This window comes from Gymnoscopelus braueri, assembly GCF_963280865.1.
Source record: "Gymnoscopelus braueri genome assembly, chromosome: 7".
NCBI lineage: Eukaryota > Metazoa > Chordata > Actinopteri > Myctophiformes > Myctophidae > Gymnoscopelus > Gymnoscopelus braueri.
In genome coordinates, this window is record NC_137608.1 from 30,862,647 (window position 1) to 30,879,944 (window position 17,298).

The 17,298-nt window shown below is 40.1% G+C and overlaps 2 protein-coding genes across 2 annotated transcripts; both read left to right on the forward strand.

The window, feature by feature from the left end:
- Window positions 1-11,216: 11,216 nt before the first annotated feature.
- On the forward strand, window positions 11,217-13,284 carry LOC308088988 (ATP-binding cassette sub-family C member 2-like; the record flags this gene model as incomplete). Its single annotated transcript, XM_080433568.1, has 4 exons — window positions 11,217-11,375; window positions 12,223-12,369; window positions 12,527-12,667; window positions 13,270-13,284. The coding sequence occupies 4 exons, from the start codon at window positions 11,217-11,219 to the stop codon at window positions 13,282-13,284; spliced, it is 462 nt and encodes a 153-aa protein (XP_080289694.1).
- A 762-nt stretch (window positions 13,285-14,046) lies between these two features.
- On the forward strand, window positions 14,047-16,621 carry rhbdd3 (rhomboid domain containing 3). Its single transcript, XM_080432851.1, has 5 exons — window positions 14,047-14,677; window positions 14,827-15,210; window positions 15,363-15,489; window positions 15,602-15,865; window positions 16,443-16,621. The coding sequence occupies exons 1-5, from the start codon at window positions 14,515-14,517 to the stop codon at window positions 16,609-16,611; spliced, it is 1,107 nt and encodes a 368-aa protein (XP_080288977.1). The 5' UTR covers window positions 14,047-14,514; the 3' UTR covers window positions 16,612-16,621.
- Window positions 16,622-17,298: the final 677 nt, after the last annotated feature.

Consider the following 17,298-nt stretch of genomic DNA (forward strand, 5'->3'; position numbering starts at 1 on the left):
CTGAGGGGATTAATGCTCATAGTGATTTTTGTCAAGGTATGCATGTCTAGAGTTAGAAAATATGTGATAGCCTTGCACCAATGGTAGCTTTATGGGTGCTATCATGCATTATAACACTAGGCGAAAATTACATGGGTCAATATATGAAAACATACTATTAACCCCCCCCAAAAAAATATACAAAAGGTTTTTCAATTGGTTCTGGTACGTCTAGGCATGCTTAAGAACATACAAAACAATCTAGGAAATTATATTTCTCGTAAAGCCATCATTTTCAAGATGGCGTCCAATATGACTGCCAGGAGCTTAAATGGCTTTATGATACTGTTCAACCTAGAAAGGTGGTTTTGGTGTCTAAAACTAGGTCTTAGGGTTCAAGAAATATGGCTGAATCAGTGAAATTACCATCAGTTAATTTTTTATTGCCAAATCAAAGATGGTGTCCATCCCATGGTGATGTTCCATTGTACTAAATTATGTTAAAAACAACAAAATATTGCAGTTGTGTGAGGGAATCTGTGAACTTCGTGAACGTGATTCATATGGGGACCTGGGGGGGGGGCATTCATAGGTGTAGAATCTATTTCTAATGTTATATTTTGACTTGCTGGTCAGTCTTTGGCCTATGTGCTAAAGGTCAGGTCAAGGTCTCTCTCGCACCTTATCGTCCAACCAGGTGTCCAAGCAGGCAGCAGATATGGTCACTGGTTGACATGTACAGCAGGCCCTATTCACCTCACAATTGACATGGAGCCGTTTGTTGACACCTTGCAGGTATATAAGCTCTATAATGTAATTGTGCATCCCGGTGGGATGCATGTTATACAGTCATTCTTCAGCTGCATTGCAAAACTGATGCAAGGTTCAGCACTGGAAGTGGAAATGCATGTGGTTGCAGAACATGACAGGCAAGTTCAGTGGTCAGTCCTGAGTGTATCAGCAGCACTCTGAAGTGGTTTCTATCAACTTGGCCAAAGACATTTGAACAGATACAGCAGTAGCCTACCTGGACACTGCACATCTCCATCCTACTGGCTGACAGTGGGTAGACAACTTCTTCCTACACTTCACATCCACCAGTTTGAATGCACAGGGAGACACATTGACATTAACTTCACCTTTTCTCTCATGAAGCACATGACTGAAGCACTTCTTCCATGCTGGCCATGTGCAGTGTGCTTGATATCTAACCCAGTGCCTGCTGAAGATGCATGTGCTCCATGCCATAGCATAGAGGCTAAGCTAGACCTTGTCTGTCGGCACCATGATGGATTCTGGATCACTGTCTCTGCTGACCAGTCTGGGGAGCAGACTGCCATAACGATCAGGAAAGATGCTGTCATGATGCATGTGAGTGGAGTGGACTGAAGCCTTCCCCAAAATGTGCAGAAACAGAGGGAGAGTTGAAGCACTGGTGTGTCTTGGTCATAAGATATTGGGGTGTAGGATTCCTCACACACAGAAAGATCATCTCTTCAATCCCATCCTTGGCTAATTTGCCCCCATGCTGTTGTGAATAGTAATGTCCTTTACCCACATGAGATGTCATCATGAAGAGTAAGAACATTAAGCAGAAGCCGTTGAGCATGTTGTACACCTTCAGTGCTGACGATAGATACTGCATTTAGTCATGATGAGGCAGACATCACCATGAGTTCCTATATCCCTGATGCAGCCATCTCTGGAAAGGGTGTGATACACATGCTCAGTGATTACACTGATGTTCTTGTCCTGTTGTATGCTGTGTATTGGGGTGTATCAGGTGGACCTACAGTGTAAAGTATAGATGGAGCATTGGGATGGGACAGTCTTATATGTATGACAAAGGCAAGATCAGAGCACACTACACTTTGCTGGCAGGGAACTTCCCAGGCTACCCTGATGTGCTGGGTGAGGTGGGTGCCACAAGTCAATGGCCCTTCCTCCAACACCGACCAACCTGTTGCACCAGATGTGGGCTCATTTATTTACAAGTGATGTTGTGGAAAGTGGCAGACCACCAAGCCCCACCTGACAAGTCGTTTGATGTCACAAAATTTGGATAGGAGATCTAGGATATTCTTGTTCCTGTCATTGCTAAGGGTGACCCCACCGTCAGAGCTATGTGACATGGTGCAATATCAATTTAGGGCACAGAGAGTGAGAAGTACATCACTGATGTACTGTAACTGCTCTGGTGAAGATGGTTACTGATGATATGTTCAAGCTACAGATGAGGAGTGATGTTAATAAGGAGGATACTTGTAAGGATGAGGTAGAACAGGATGTGGGTTGGAGAATACAGATGTAGTTGCAAAAGATACATATTTGACATTAGATTATATCATTTTACATTCATGTTATTATGAATACCAGTTCCTGTGACATGTTAATGACACTTTTCACAAAACAAAATCATGAATAGTGAACCATGAATGTTCATCAAGTTGTTTCCATTTGTTGTTCTCCCAGAGGTAAATTTTAACCTTGACCTGACCTTTGACATGATTGACCTGATATTAAAAAAATAACATCAGGAATGGATTCTACATATGAAAACCCTAAAAAAGAGGTATTAAACAGAGGTATTCTAAGACAAGCGGATTAAAAGTAAAGAATTGCCAGGCGTGTGTTTAGTGGCCATTTTGGATATTTTCTTACCCATTGCACTATATTCTGTTTATTGAATTTCATAATACATTTCCTTAGAATCTATGTATGTAAACATGGTTTTAAATCTATAGGTAATTAAAATATCTCTCTGCCATTACAAAGACAGGCACCGTATAGGACCTACTTTTCCTCTTTGAGCAGTCGAGAGGAGAGGCTTCTGTCACTCAATTTAACCAGGAAGATTATTTAATCTGTAAATGAATTAACCACAGAATTACTGTGTGTAGAAAGTGTACATGAAATGTATTTGACAAGACATAAGTAGTTTAAAACAGTTAAGAACTCTTGAAAAATATAATACAAAGGTTGTCCATCGGAGTTTTAGACCCTCAGTCTCCCCTGGGGAGGTTTTGTATGGGGAGGTTTTGTAAACTTCAATGACTCCTGGGGCAAGATCTGAAATGGATGAATGTGACTAAGACTGTAAGTTAGTATTTATCGTTAAATGACTATGATAAAGGACAAAAAACAACATAAAAAAGATATTAAGCAAATCACATTTAAATCAAGTTAATCAACTATTCACATTTAAATCAAATATTCACCAACTCCCTCCTCTTGACACAATACCATATATATTCTATATATATATATATAGTGTGGCAGAGAATTAATTTACTGATGTGAATGAAAAAAAATAAGCAAAAATGAAAAAGGGATTTTTTTTCTTATAAAATTTAAATATTTAAAATAAAACAAAATGACGTTATAATCTTTGTAATATTATGTGTTAATGTTTTCTAAATAATATTATAACATATTGAATCTCATAAGGGTTAATTTAACTGAGATGGGTTAAATTGAATTCAATGGAGGAATTCAATGTCATTAGGATGATATTGCCATAGTTATGTGTTAGTTACCAGGGAAGCTAACACTGCCTGTAAGGAATTATGGGTAATGGAGTAGATAAGAGGTCATTTTGGAATGAGTTGCCATAGCAACGTGGCTGTTACAGACCCTAACGGAAACGGAAATCTCCACAAGGGATTGTGGATATTGGAGTTTGCTTAACAGTTAAAGTTACTAAATTAGATGAACAAACTCATTCACATATGCTGATGGTGCTGACATTATGGCAAAAATAAAGGAAATAATATTAATAATGGGCTGACAGTAATAGAACTGATATTATATATATATAGATAGATAGATATTGCTATAAGGTAGTTACTGTAATTGGAAGGAATGGGTTAAAGTTATATTGAGCCCAATGGCCCTCACAAGGTCAGAATGTTCTCATAACAATTCAGTCACAGACTTTTCTGAGATAGCAAAACTGGTGAAAAATAAAATAAAATGAAATCCTTTGCTTTACTTTCACTACTCGACATAACTGACTTTCTTTACCTTCACTACGACATAACTGACTTTCTTTACCTTCACTACGACATAACTGACTTTCTTTACCTTCACTTTACCTTCACTACGACATAACTCACTTTCTTTACTTTCTTTCACACTTCTCTTTACTTTCTTTCACTTTCTTTACTCTTTTTCTACCCTCGAGCCACAAATGGCTACGCTCGTTCTACCCTTCTCTTACCTCCTTTCCAAATGAAAAAATATATATAGATGGTAATATTTGTGAAAAAAAAAAAAGTTTTTACAACAAATACTATAGGGTGGAATTTTAACATGAAGTCAAAAAAATGATGGGTAGATCAAATAAACAAAAGGGTGGGATTCCGTTTATGCCAGAAAAGATTTCCCCGTCGTCATAAACAGGACCCCCTTAGCTACCAAAACAAAATAAAAGCTTGAACTACCCGCTAACGAGAGAAAAAAAACAAAAAAACATTAGATATATAACTTAAAACCAACCCATCAGAAACTGGACTAATTAATGTAAAATACTCAAATGGAATTAATATGCTGGTGTGCCCTGGGTGTCGTGGAGAATAGCCAAGTCCTAATCACACATTAGGCACAGCAGAGAAGGAGAGGGCAGCGTCATAGGGGTCATAGGTGGGTGTCTAGCCAATATGAGGGCCCCAGCAGGGAGGATAGACACTAAACACAAACAAAGCAACATTAGTGTACAACAGTGGTATGGGGTGTGCGAGCACATACTGTGACATCAAGGACTAATTCTGTATATATTTGAGTACATTTTCTGTTAACAATTGAAAGTGGGACCCATATAAATGGGAACAAGACAACAATGTGAGAGATTAATACTAAATGGGTTAACAATCTGAATTGTCTTTGGTAAATATAAATGTAACAGGTATCAGATTATTTGAAGATGGGTATTCATAAATACTATATTGACACATATCATATTAGAACCTCTAATTTGAATTTCATGGGGCTAGGGTAGATGATTTTATATATATATGAAATATATATATATATTAAACTCATATATAGATATAATTTTTTTTCTCATAGTAATGGGAGATAGGAAATAATCACCTTTTGTTTTTAAATGGTGAAACTTTTCGAAAATATCAGATCTACAAGGACTGATTCCTTTTGTGTTTTAAAAGTGTTTTAAAAGTTAGGACACATCAAATTCATCTATCTCTGTATCAATTTCATCTATTTGCGGCCAGAGTGTCTTTGTCCGTTTAAAGGGAAGTTCATCTATGTCTAATTATCTACAACAACCCGGTTGTCAAAACCCCAGTTTGGCCGTCGGTGCCAAAGTGGAGGTTTGAAAGGGAGCGCTGTGTTCGGCTGGGGACATAGGGTCAAAGTATGGTCCGCCGTGGTCCCACATGACCAACAAATATAAGTTCGCGGGGGCCGGCCTGCAGTGTGTGAGCCCTGTGTAGAGAGACCAGGGGTGTTCTGGGTGTGGTGTGTATTACCTTGATTCCATGGTCCTGGTTGGTTCTGCTGTCGGTTTGCCCCGGATCCCCCGTTGTGGTTTTGGTTATTCTGTGGTGCCTGTAGGCTGATGTGTCCCTCCCCAGTAATCACGGCTTGTAGTTTAGCCCTAGGCTTTGGTTCGGCTATGCAATTGTTGTAATACTGAGCTAGAGTAGTGAGTTCCTCTGTGGTTTTCATTTTCCATAAGGGATCATTCATAGTGATGGCCTGTTTTAAGTGAGGGCGTAGAGCCTCCATTAAGAGGAGGTTAAACAATTTCTGGTAGCCCACCTGGCCACTGGTTAGGCCTGAGTGGCGGTTAAACTGGGTTTTAAATTTCTGAATGAATTCCGAGACATCCTCTCCGTCTTTCTGCTTGATGTCGGTGAGGACAGATAAATTAGTGTTAGCACGCAGGAGACCTAGTGCGTTCCCTATCATTTTGTTTACAGCTTCCTCGTGGTCTACCTGTCTTATCATATGGGGTCTCTGTTCGTCCAGAGCTGGTGGCTCGGTACGGAAACATTGGATCGCACGGCCATGTAGGTCGAGGAGGTGGGCCCCCTCTGAAATCTGATGTGACATGGCTTTGGGGCTACTTTTTGCAATAAGGTCCCTGACTTCCGTAGTGTTAAGCTGGTGTTCTATTATCTCTGCTTTGAGCGCGGTCTCCCACCCCTCTGGATTGTCCTGAATATTAGGTAAAGTTTCTGCAATGTTCTTAATATCTTCAGGAGACCATTTCCTGTACCTATAAGCCAAATTGCCATCCCCCTGTGTATAGGCCATTAAGGGAGCAATCAGTGTTTCTATCTGATCTACTGTATGCTGTGCAGTAAGTGATTGTGTAGGGTGTGTTTTAGTGTTAACCCGACGTTCATGTGAAGATTTTGATCTCTTACTAGTGCTTGTGTCAGATGGAGGAACGTGGGGTAGGGGTGAAAGTCCTGAAGGCTCACCGACAGCAGGTCCAAGCACAGGTCCAAGCAGGTCCACATCCTGAGAACGTGGAGAAAGAGTAATTTTTGTTATGTCAATCAAAACCTCGACATCATCCTCACTTTCAAACATTGACTTATCAAATGAAGGTAGTATGTCAGTGTGAGTGGTGCACTGTGCTTTGTTACCACTGGTGGGTCCCTGTGACGGGGAAAGGATATTTCCCATAATGTAAAAATGTAATTATTCAGACGTGACTAAAACGTAAAAGACGGTGTTCAAAATCTATTTAGTATCTATCAAGAAGTGGGTGGGCAGGTAGACAATTTACTGATATAAAATTTTAATGAAACAATTCTGAGCAGATGCACGGCTTGTGGGAGAGAGAGAGAGAAACAGTGACAGTGACTACAGATTGTTGACACGTTCAAGGGACCGAGAGAGTGAGTGAGTGAGATAAAGAGGCCGTCAGCCCTACCCAAGGTTAAATACTTCTGTCTGTGGCCAAGTGGAAGGTTTAAATGACTAGTTTCTTTAAAATACTCAAATCAGCAGGCTGTGTCTTATCCTAGAAAATAAGTAAATATCATACAAACGGTTCAGTGCTGATGTAATGCTGTTTAGGGTCTGATTGGATGAGATGCCTGTAGCTGGTTTTAGTGATACAGAGATTGCCTGGAGCAAAGGTGGCTGGTTTCTAGATAAATGGGAATGAAATCAAAATATTAAAGTCATATATATTTTTTTAATTGACCAAAGGTAGGAATAGAACAAAATCTAAATAATAGGACAGTATGGTCTTATTAGTTTAATATCTAACCTCTGTCCTTTTTGATTCATGATCTGCAGCTCATGAGTCAGAAACGGAGTTTGGCTAGTATTAGTGACTTTGGATGGGCTAGCTGGGTTCAGTATTGGTGTATCTGGACTATGTTATACTATAATAATTCCCCTCTGATTGGCACCCACAGAAGGTATCTGTGTGTGTCAAGGTTTAAATGATTTACAAAATCAAAGTAAAAATATAATCATTCAACAGGTTGGCTAAAAAGCGGCACACCTGTGGATTATTATAATCGAACAACAGGTTTGCTAGAAAATCAGCACCTGTGGATTATTAAACAGTACAAAATATAATCTAACAACAGGTTGGCTATAAGGCAGCGCCTGTGGATTATTAAACAGTTCACACAATATAATCTAACAACAGGTTGGCTAGAAGGCAGCGCCTGTGGATTATTAAGTGGTACAGTTCACACAATATAATATAACAACAGGTTGGCACCTGTGGATTATTAAGTGGTACAGTTCACACAATATAATCTAACAACAGGTTGGCACCTGTGGATTATTAAGTGGTAAAAAACAGATATGAATATATGTAGGCCTATCTATGTACAACTGTAGTTAAAAACCAAGGAAGAAATGTACGAGGCAATAAATATCTATGCACACACTGGTAGACGTCTGATATGCGCATATATATGTATTGACAGTATCTGTCCAAAAATAATAATAATAATAATAGTAATAAATAATAATATATATATATACAAGTACGGCCAATGAGCCTCGTGATAAAGTTAATACAATGTCAAAATTACAAGTCAAGGAACCGAACCAAAAGGTAACCTGTGTCTTGTAGTCAGCTGGACGGAAAATCCCCACACGTTTGAGGAATGTCTGTGAGCCGCTTGTCTCCAAAAACAATATTTGAAAAAGAGGCTGATTCTAAGATAGCTGAGCGGAAAGAGTCCTCGCGCGAAGAGGAGTCGTCCGGAGCCCCTCAGAGTCGACCGAGAAAAAAATCTAAATTTTTAAGGCTGATTCTAAACGCACCGTCCGAGAAAAATATTAATAATAATTATGATAATAATGTCGGACAGGCCTTTAACCGTTCGAAGGACCAATTAATAGAGTTTATAAAGGGTCGTAAATCCTGCTCTATGTTAATTAAAACTATTTGTAGTTAAACAGCTGAAAACCCAGTGTAAAAAGGATGAGACGAAATCAAAGGCAGACACAGGCTGGTTCTCAAATTAAAAGGTTGACATTGTATTAAGAGAAAGAATCCATCCACGAGGCACCGTACAGCAAAAATATCTCTCTGCCATTACAAAGACAGGCAATAGTATTTATACACAAGTTGGAGTCCGGACATCAGTTATGAGGTGGATCCTAACGATTGGTTAAGACCCTCAGACGTCAGATCATATCTGATGAGCTGTCAGGCATCAGGGTGTCATCATAATAAGTTGTTGTTCATCTTATAGTATCCTTGTGTACATCTTATGGTTTCATAAACAAGTTATCCCTTCGATATCATAGGACATGTGGCAGGTTTATCTGTGACAGGGTGACAGCTGACAGAGTACATTAGTGACGATGTCAGGTCATACAGAGATATAGGTCATGAATATGTAGATATTAGATCACAAAGCGTTGACCAAGACATGTTTTACTGATTGGAAACATATGGAGCCGGCACCAGATAGCAAATATGGAGGTGTTGTTGCTTTGTCATAGATGGTCAAGTTAACTCCAATGAGCTGTTATTGTATTCCTCCAGAGATAATCAGTGACCTTGGAGGGCCTGCGCTCTGTACAGCTCAAAACACATGCAGTCTCTAGAGGAAAGGAGAGACCTGATACTAGGATTAGTTTTGTCCAACCTCGAACTTAATAAAATCATAAGATTGGTAGGCAAACTTGAGTTATGCCAAGATGGCACACTAAAATAGGATATGAGGGCATATATATCAATATTGTCGACAAAAGACATAGTTTTAACTCTAACACTGCCTGTAATAGAAAAATATTCTAGATATGCAAATTTTAACAACCTTTCTGGACAATATATAGTCTGAGCTTTATCCCAACCATTTTTCAGAGAGAGAGGGTCAATAATAAGAGAGAACCATCAGTTTGAAGTAGAATGCTTCATTCGGATTTTGAAAACTGTGTTTTGGCTTGTGGTTATAAAAGGAGTGATAACACACAGATAGCTACCACCGATGCAAGGCTATCACATTTTTCCTAGCTCTAGGGGTGTATACCTACCCAAAAATCACTATGAGAATTAATCCCCCCAGATGGTAATGATGACCCCATTTTTGGGGTCCTGGCTCACGGACTATAACCACTGGCCCAGGATATTCATCAGGTATTGATCCCCATAATAAAGAAAATTACACATTTTAATAGGGAAATATCTAGATTTAGTTGTATTATGCACTTTCTGCTTGCCTGTCATTGTTGGGAGGTAGAAATATTGTTATGGCTCTATTCTTAACACTACATCTATGACTGAGCATATTTCTCCAGATGACAAACTATTATTAGGGTGAATACATTTTTAGATGCAACACTTTTTTAGCTTACATGTGTGTGTGTGTGTGTGTGTGTGTGTGTGTGTGTGTGTGTGTGTGTGTGTGTGTGTGTGTGTGTGTGTGTGTGTGTGTGTGTGTGTGTGTGTGTGTGTGTGTGTGTGTGTGTGTGTGTGTGTGTGTGTGTGTGTGTGTGTCGCATGCGCGCGCTATTGTGTTTGCCAGATGTTAGCCTCTATTTTGTCTACTTTGGTTATTTGATGCTTTCATGCAGATATGAAGCTTTGTATGCAGTGTTTTCTGTTGTATATGGAGACTTTCTGATCGTAGGAAGGAGGAAAAGAGGGACAGGGAGAGAGAGAGAGAGAGAGAGAGAGAGAGAGAGAGAGATCGGGTTGCGCGAGAGAGAAAACAACTCACGCCCGACTCTGTGTTTTTCACAGCTTGATTGTAAACGAGTAGCCTAGTTAATATGAAAAATAGAACATAGTTGCTCAATCTGTCTTTCGTTTAGGGTATTTTTGTAACCCCAAGGACACATATGGAACCAAATGGACCCCGAAGTGAAGGGCGCTTACGGCGCTAAATAGGGCATAAACGGTCAGAAAAGATCAGCAAAAATATGGCTTATGGGGGGGGGGGGGGGTCATGCATTTTCCTCCAGTCACTCAGGGGGGGTCACAGAAAAATAGTTGGTGGTCTGGGGGGGGGGTCAAGGAAAAAAAAGAAAACGAAATTACATCTGGACCAATACCAAAAATGTCCATTTGTCTTCATATATATATTTTTTTTAAATCCACATTTATGTATTAAATAAATCATGATTCTGTCCATTTTGAATAGCTTGTATACATGATTATTGTGAAATTGACAGATTGTTGTTCTCAGTTAATAAGGTAAGTTTATAAATGTCAGTATGGCCCCCCTACTCACTGTACCTTGTATGTTTAAAATAAAAGCATGAATAAATTAATCTGTCTATTATTTTTAAATAGCCTTGTATTGATGCACAATAACATGTATATTTATGAAACACAATTGTTTACATAATTATACAAATATGCTCCATCTCCCCATCAGTTTGGGGAAACATTGAAGACCCCTGGCCCCCTGTTCTTCTTTCGGGCTTATTTTCCAAGACCTGGTTGCTTATTTCTCTCACAGAGTCTGGCAACACTGCCAGAGACTATACATGCCGCGTTTAGATGCCTCAATAAAATTATACAGTGTGCAAAAAAAATCCTTTCTAAAAAGAATTGATTGGATAAAAACCTGTGATATGTTTTCTCTTATATTTCTGAACCGATTATCTGACAAAGGACACAAGTGTGTGTGTGTGTGTGTGTGTGTGTGTGTGTGTGTGTGTGTGTGTGTGTGTGTGTGTGTGTGTGTGTGTGTGTGTGTGTGTGTGTGTGTGCGTGTGCGTGCGCGCTTCCTGTCTCTGGGTCTGCACTGTGTACCGATGTGACGTTAGAATTCCACATGGAGAGAGAAGACCCGGACCTCCCTGTGTGTGTGGAGCAGACACTGTTGGTGTGGATCCCTCTGTGCTTCCTGTGGCTCTGTGGCCCCTGGCACCTCGCTGCTCTGTTCAGGGGCAGAGGACCAAAACATCTGCCCAGGCTCTATATCTACAAACAGGTAAAAACCCAAATTATGCTATACATCGTACGTCGGAAAACGCTTGTAGCGCTTGTAGGTCTGCTAGTTTCTGTGCACGTCACTGCCACCATGCCCTGTGGTGGCAGTGACGCCCCCCTTAACAAGTGCAGGGGGGGAGTAGGGAGTAAACCAAAGAACGATTGGTAATAAATAATTGGTGCCGTTTAGGTTTGGTTTATTTGTATTGTATAAACCCCACAAATCATTCAACATGTTGGTTAAAAACAATCGTGGATAAAACACGTCTAGAAATGATTTCCTTTGTAGTACTCTCGCAAACAAACAAAAAGGTGACGTGTGTGAAAGACTGAAAGTCATGTAGGTATAATGAAACAAATACATTTACGTCACTCCAGTTTTTTAAATACACAATGACATGTAAAATAAAATAAAACGACACAGGGACACAGGGACTGTATCCACCAGCCGAGTTTTTGTTATCTTTTTAAGTGTTCTCATACCTGAGAAGAGGGAAGGCATATACAGTGGGTGAGGAAAGACTATATTGCTACATTGTTGACATACTGTATCACCAAAAATGACAGAGTGTGTCACATTCTTCAGTAATTGTCGGCATGTTGTATGACAAAGTATAAACTTCGCAAAGCAAAAAGCTTTGAGTATATTGACAACAACCTATAGGTGATTAATTTTGTTGCACAATGACGTGTCCATCATTCAAAACAAAAATAAAGCATAACCATCACCACCTAGAATATTGGCTAGTAATGTATGACACATTTGTGGAATTTTTATGTATATACCGTATCACCAGTGTCTACTACATTTTTGTCTTGCTCACACTTCTCCTCACTCACCCCTTCAGCTTATCACAGGTCTGCTGTTCCTGACGGCGATTGCAGGCCTGGCAGTGACATTAGGAGAGGATTATGGTCCTGGGACTGATACTAGTGCAACCGGGAGACATGCGGCGGTGTTTTATACCAACCCGACCCTGTTCGCTGTTTCATGGGTAAGTAGAGCAGATCTTAAATCGGACCATTCTTTTTTTTATTCAATTATTTTTTCTTTGAGGCTGTGTGAAGCACTTGAAGCGCTGACTCTTTCAATAAGTGCTTTCTTTCAAGTTTATTATTATTATTGTTATTATTATTATCGTTCTTTTCTAGCTCCTGCTTATGTTGTGTCAAGAGGGAGTGCGCCGTCGAGACGGAGCCGTCGATTCAGCCACTCTGTTTAACTTCTGGCTGCTGCTGGTGGTGTGTGACATCTTCCCCTTCCAGACCCTTCTGAGAGAGGCATGGAGACAGGTATGGAGTAGGGTTGGGATCCGGTATCGGAGGAACCGGATCCAACATTGAGGAACCGGAATCGGTTCCATCACATTTGGAACCATTTCCGGAACCGTTTTTTTTTTATCATCACACTGCCAAGAGCTGGCATGTGGACTTCACGTCTGCTATACAATTACAATACCAGGGGTTCTCAAACGTTTGAATATCAAGGACCACCATAACTCTGAGAGTGTACAAATGGAACCAAAAGGACCTGTGAGGGTCCATTTGGTTCCATTTGTACACTCAAGAGTCACAGACCTCAAGTAACCCAGAGGGTCCCTGTAACTCACTTTAAGAGCCAGTGAGGTTACGGTATATAGGAATATATAGGAATTGTTAAAGGGAACCGTTAAGGAATCGGACCGTTAAGGGGGAATCGTTAAGAAATCGTTAAAATCCTAAAGGATCCGATTCCCAACCCTAGTATGGACAGAGAACCTGGCAGTCTGCTGTAGAAATAGAACAGGGAAGGACTTGCACACAGGAATAAAGACATCAGACTATAATAGGTCACTCCACTGGCTCCCGCCCGTCTGTTTTAGAATTGATTTTAATATGTTATTGTTTGTTTTTAGGCTGGCTTCAAGTAAACCAGTGGTACTCAAATATTTTCATGAAAATGTTTTGTGCCACAGGGAGTTGGACTGTTTCAAAAACAATATTCCAAACATTCCACATTTTATTGCAAGAGTTTTTGAAAATAGCAGATCTACAAGCTCACAACGCGTCGCATTGCTGATTTTGTAGATCTGCTATTTTCAAACAGCCGACGGTTTAAAGAGCTCATGCAAGTAAGTTGCTTCGTTTGGACTTGTTGTCCTAGACCTGATTGCTTATTTCTCTCCCAAAAGATGGCAACACTGATCAGGTATGGTCATTTAAATACAAATAATAACATGTTTTACTCTATTTTTAACTCTATGGTTTGTCCACATTCACTTTCCGTACTTGGAGCAGCGCAGCACTAGTGTTGCCAGGTCTGCTTATTATAAGCGACTTTGGGCTTGTTTTTCTGTAAAGTTGCTTGTAAATATTGGTTAGCTGCGGGTTGCATTTTTTTTGCCTCGTTTCTAAAGTGTAGTTGCTATTTGGGCTTGTTTCCATTTTTTATTAAAATGTTTTGTGCCAGGGAGCATTTGTGTTAGACTCAGAGAATGTTTCAAAAAATATTCCAAATATGAAAATTACAGATGCAAGCTTGTGAGCTTAGATCGTCTATTTTCAAATAGCCAATGCATAGGTTTAAGTGCTCATGTGGCCTAATTTGCTTCTTTTGGGGCTTGTTTTCCTAGACCTGGTTGCTTATTTCTCTCACAAAATATGGCAACACCGACGTAAACAGGAAGTGAACATTGTGGATCATGGTGTGCAATTAATTTTGGCACATTTGTGGGGGATCTTTCATAATTATAGTCGTTTTCAAGAAGCAGTTAAAGTAAGCTAGTACTACGCGCTTAACGGTAATATCAAGGGTAATTTAACTAACGACACTAACTATGTGCCATTGTTGGCTTTGGGGATGATGAGGTGAGGGGTTCAGAGCCAGCAGCTTGTGTCAGATCATCATGACTCCTAGCATAATTTTGGACAAATAATAGAAATCTACTCCATACCACCATGTATGGTGCATTATTAGCCGCGAACAACTTAGATGCAAATGGAACACCGAGTGCAGCAAGACACGTTTTGGTTGATTGATTTAATACTTTATTTGTCAACAATTTAAACAGCACGAAGGTACAGTAAAACATTTAGGCTAAAAGGTAACACTGTTTCCATTGTGGTCCTGTGTATCACAGAGCAACGTTACTGTTGCAACAATGCTTGACCGCTTATGCTCAGTATGGTTCTGGTTTGGCTCCAATCGGCCAGGTTTCTTCCTCGGCACTGTTCTATTGTTAACAGCAATGGTGCTTATGTACTCTGGAGGCATTCAATCTAGTTTAAGTTTAGGCCCAGGTGGAGACTTCCCAAGGTTCAAAGGTAAGCATCACATTAATCCATGATATTCTTGATATCCCTACCTGAGAACTATGACCAGAGTTGACCTGAAAACCACCCAATAAAGGCATCCACAACCAAAGTAACTACAGCAAATCTCTCTTTCTGTCAACCCTTGCTTTCTGTTACAGACCCGTTGCTTTATGCGTTCAGTCATGAGGATTTGTCTTCTCTTCTCGTCAATATTATTCTCCTGTTGTTGCTTGGACCGTGTCAGGAGCGACGCTGGGGAACAGCTGCCTTCCTTGCCCTCTCCATCCTGTCCACTGTCATTTTACCACCCCTGTATACCCTTGTCATTTTTATTGGTGGGGGTGAGACTAGTCGGATATGTGGTTACTCCGCCACTCAGCTGGCGCTGTTTACAGCTCAGTGTCGCCAGGTGACACGAAGGAAGCTCTTACGATGTGTACCAGTCTGGTTTCTTCCATGGCTTTATCTACTCCTCAGTCTGCTGTTGTTGCCAAGTACACCAGCCCTGCTTCACTTCTGCGCCATATGCATTGGGCATAACTGTATCCTTGTCTGCCACCTTTTACGTTTAAGTTTTACTTGTTAAAAAAAAGGGTCTGATGAAGTGTTGTTTTTCATTAATAGCCTACACCTCAATGACAACAACATGCTTTTTCCAGTCTTGCTACTTTATGTTACTTAATACATTTCAAAGATCATCTGTCCTTCGTTGGAATTTTACAGGAACTGGAGCACACAAGAATCTTTGCCTTCATTTCTGATTGGGCATGCATTGTCACCTCTACCAGGTTCAGACTGCCCACCTACTCTACCTCACCGAGGTGTGAATCATCTCAGTCAAGTCAATAAATAGCATCATTGCATTATGCCCACTCCCCTCTTGACTCATGATGATGACTACATTGACTATGTAACTTCCATCCTATGTTACAGATCCGGATCACTCTCTCACACAATTCCCACAAATCAGACAGCTCCTTCCAGTTGGCCCCCCATGAGAGATCCTTCAGTTTTGAATCAACGGCCATGGTTAGACCCTGTCCCTCCTTGGATCGTGGAAGGGTCCACTCCTATGTCAGAGGCTCAGCTAATGGAGGAACAGATGCTACGGGCTGGAATAATGGCCTCCTTACAGGATGTTCCAGAGGACCCAAGTGCAAAAGTGGAGGTGGCAAAGTCATCAGTGTCCTCTCTCAGGTTTGTGTTAGTTGTAGCTTAGACGTGCTGATTTAGTTTTTTAGGAATTGGGTGTAGTCTTAAAGGTAGGGTAAGGGTAATATTTGTTAAAATAATTGTTCAATAGCGCTATATTCTGATAACAATCGTTGCTATAGACTATAGTGTGTTTGTTCAGCAACAGGGGTCTCCCTGTTTCTCTAGCTCTCAGAGGTTTGGTATCAATTTTGTCCAATCAGTACAGAGACAAAATATTAAACTGGAACACTATCAAATTGAAGCTAATGGGTACTCTCTCGTGATTGGATTAAATTTGGCAACTCACTTGAAAATATATTTTCAGTTTATTAAAGCGCTGGAGAGACGGGGAGACCCTAGTTATTGAACAAACTCTATAGCAATGATTGCTATCATCAGAATAAAGAGCTTTAACGTTTTATCAAAACACTTTTTGTTTTGACCAAAAACTATCACTTACCCTACCTTTAACTTGGTCTCCCTGATGTAATTCATTTTCATGTTTGTAAGTATTAACTCATATTATTCTTAGAATTGTGTTGCAATTGATCAAAAGACTAATGGTGAAGTTTAACTTCAGATTGCAGCAACTAGAAAAGATGGGCTTCCCTACTGAGAAGGCTGTGGTGGCGTTGGCTGCTTCAAAACAGCTAGATGGCGCCATTTCTCTACTCATCAATGACCGTGTTGGGGATGAGGCGGTGGTAATAACAAAGGGAAAGAGCCCTCTGCCACCACAGGGTCCCTGAAGCAATGTCAGACTCTTGTGCCAGTTTATTAGTCAGGCTATGAAAAATGCTTGATTTGTACAACATTTGTTTAGATGCTTGGGTTTTGCTGAGCTTAACTGATGTTAAATGTTCCCTGTGGGTTAATAAGGAGGTTTCTCATTATATGAGTTCTAATGAAGGAGTAGGCTATGAACTGTAAGTGTGTGAGCTTATTTAGCAGCAGGTATAATCACTAGGTTTAGCAAACAGTTTGCTCTAATGTACATAAAATATATATTGTACATCAGATATTTTTTTTCGTTCAGAGAAAGTGGCTGTACAAGAAATAGAAAAAAAAAAATGATTTACCGGTATACAAAACAAAAGTAATCTGGCTAATTTATGAAGATTGCTGATGTCATCATAAGCTTTGCTATAATGACAAAGTGCAGAGTGTAAAGTCGGTTGGATCAGCAGTTGAAATCAATCTATAAATCCATGAATCCCTGTCTGTCTTTGTCCCTTTTATGTCCATATATGGGGATCTCAGGGATTCTGCACGTAGTAGTCTGACAACGGGTACAATAGGTATTGTATAACCGGAGGGTCATGCGTTCCCAACGGGCATCGCCTAGTTACGACAAACTGAGGACAGGTGACCTGTTAAAAACACTGAACATGTTTTTATTATACCAACCATCTAGACAGGATTATCTTAACACAACA

Bases quoted from the DNA above. Each gene is read 5' to 3' on its own strand.
- rhbdd3 (XM_080432851.1), top strand. From the start codon at position 14,515: ATGCTTGACCGCTTATGCTCAGTATGGTTCTGGTTTGGCTCCAATCGG. The intron at 14,678-14,826 runs GTAAGCATCACA...TTTCTGTTACAG, and splicing joins AGACTTCCCAAGGTTCAAAG to ACCCGTTGCTTTATGCGTTC. The intron at 15,211-15,362 runs GTATCCTTGTCT...TACATTTCAAAG, and splicing joins CATATGCATTGGGCATAACT to ATCATCTGTCCTTCGTTGGA.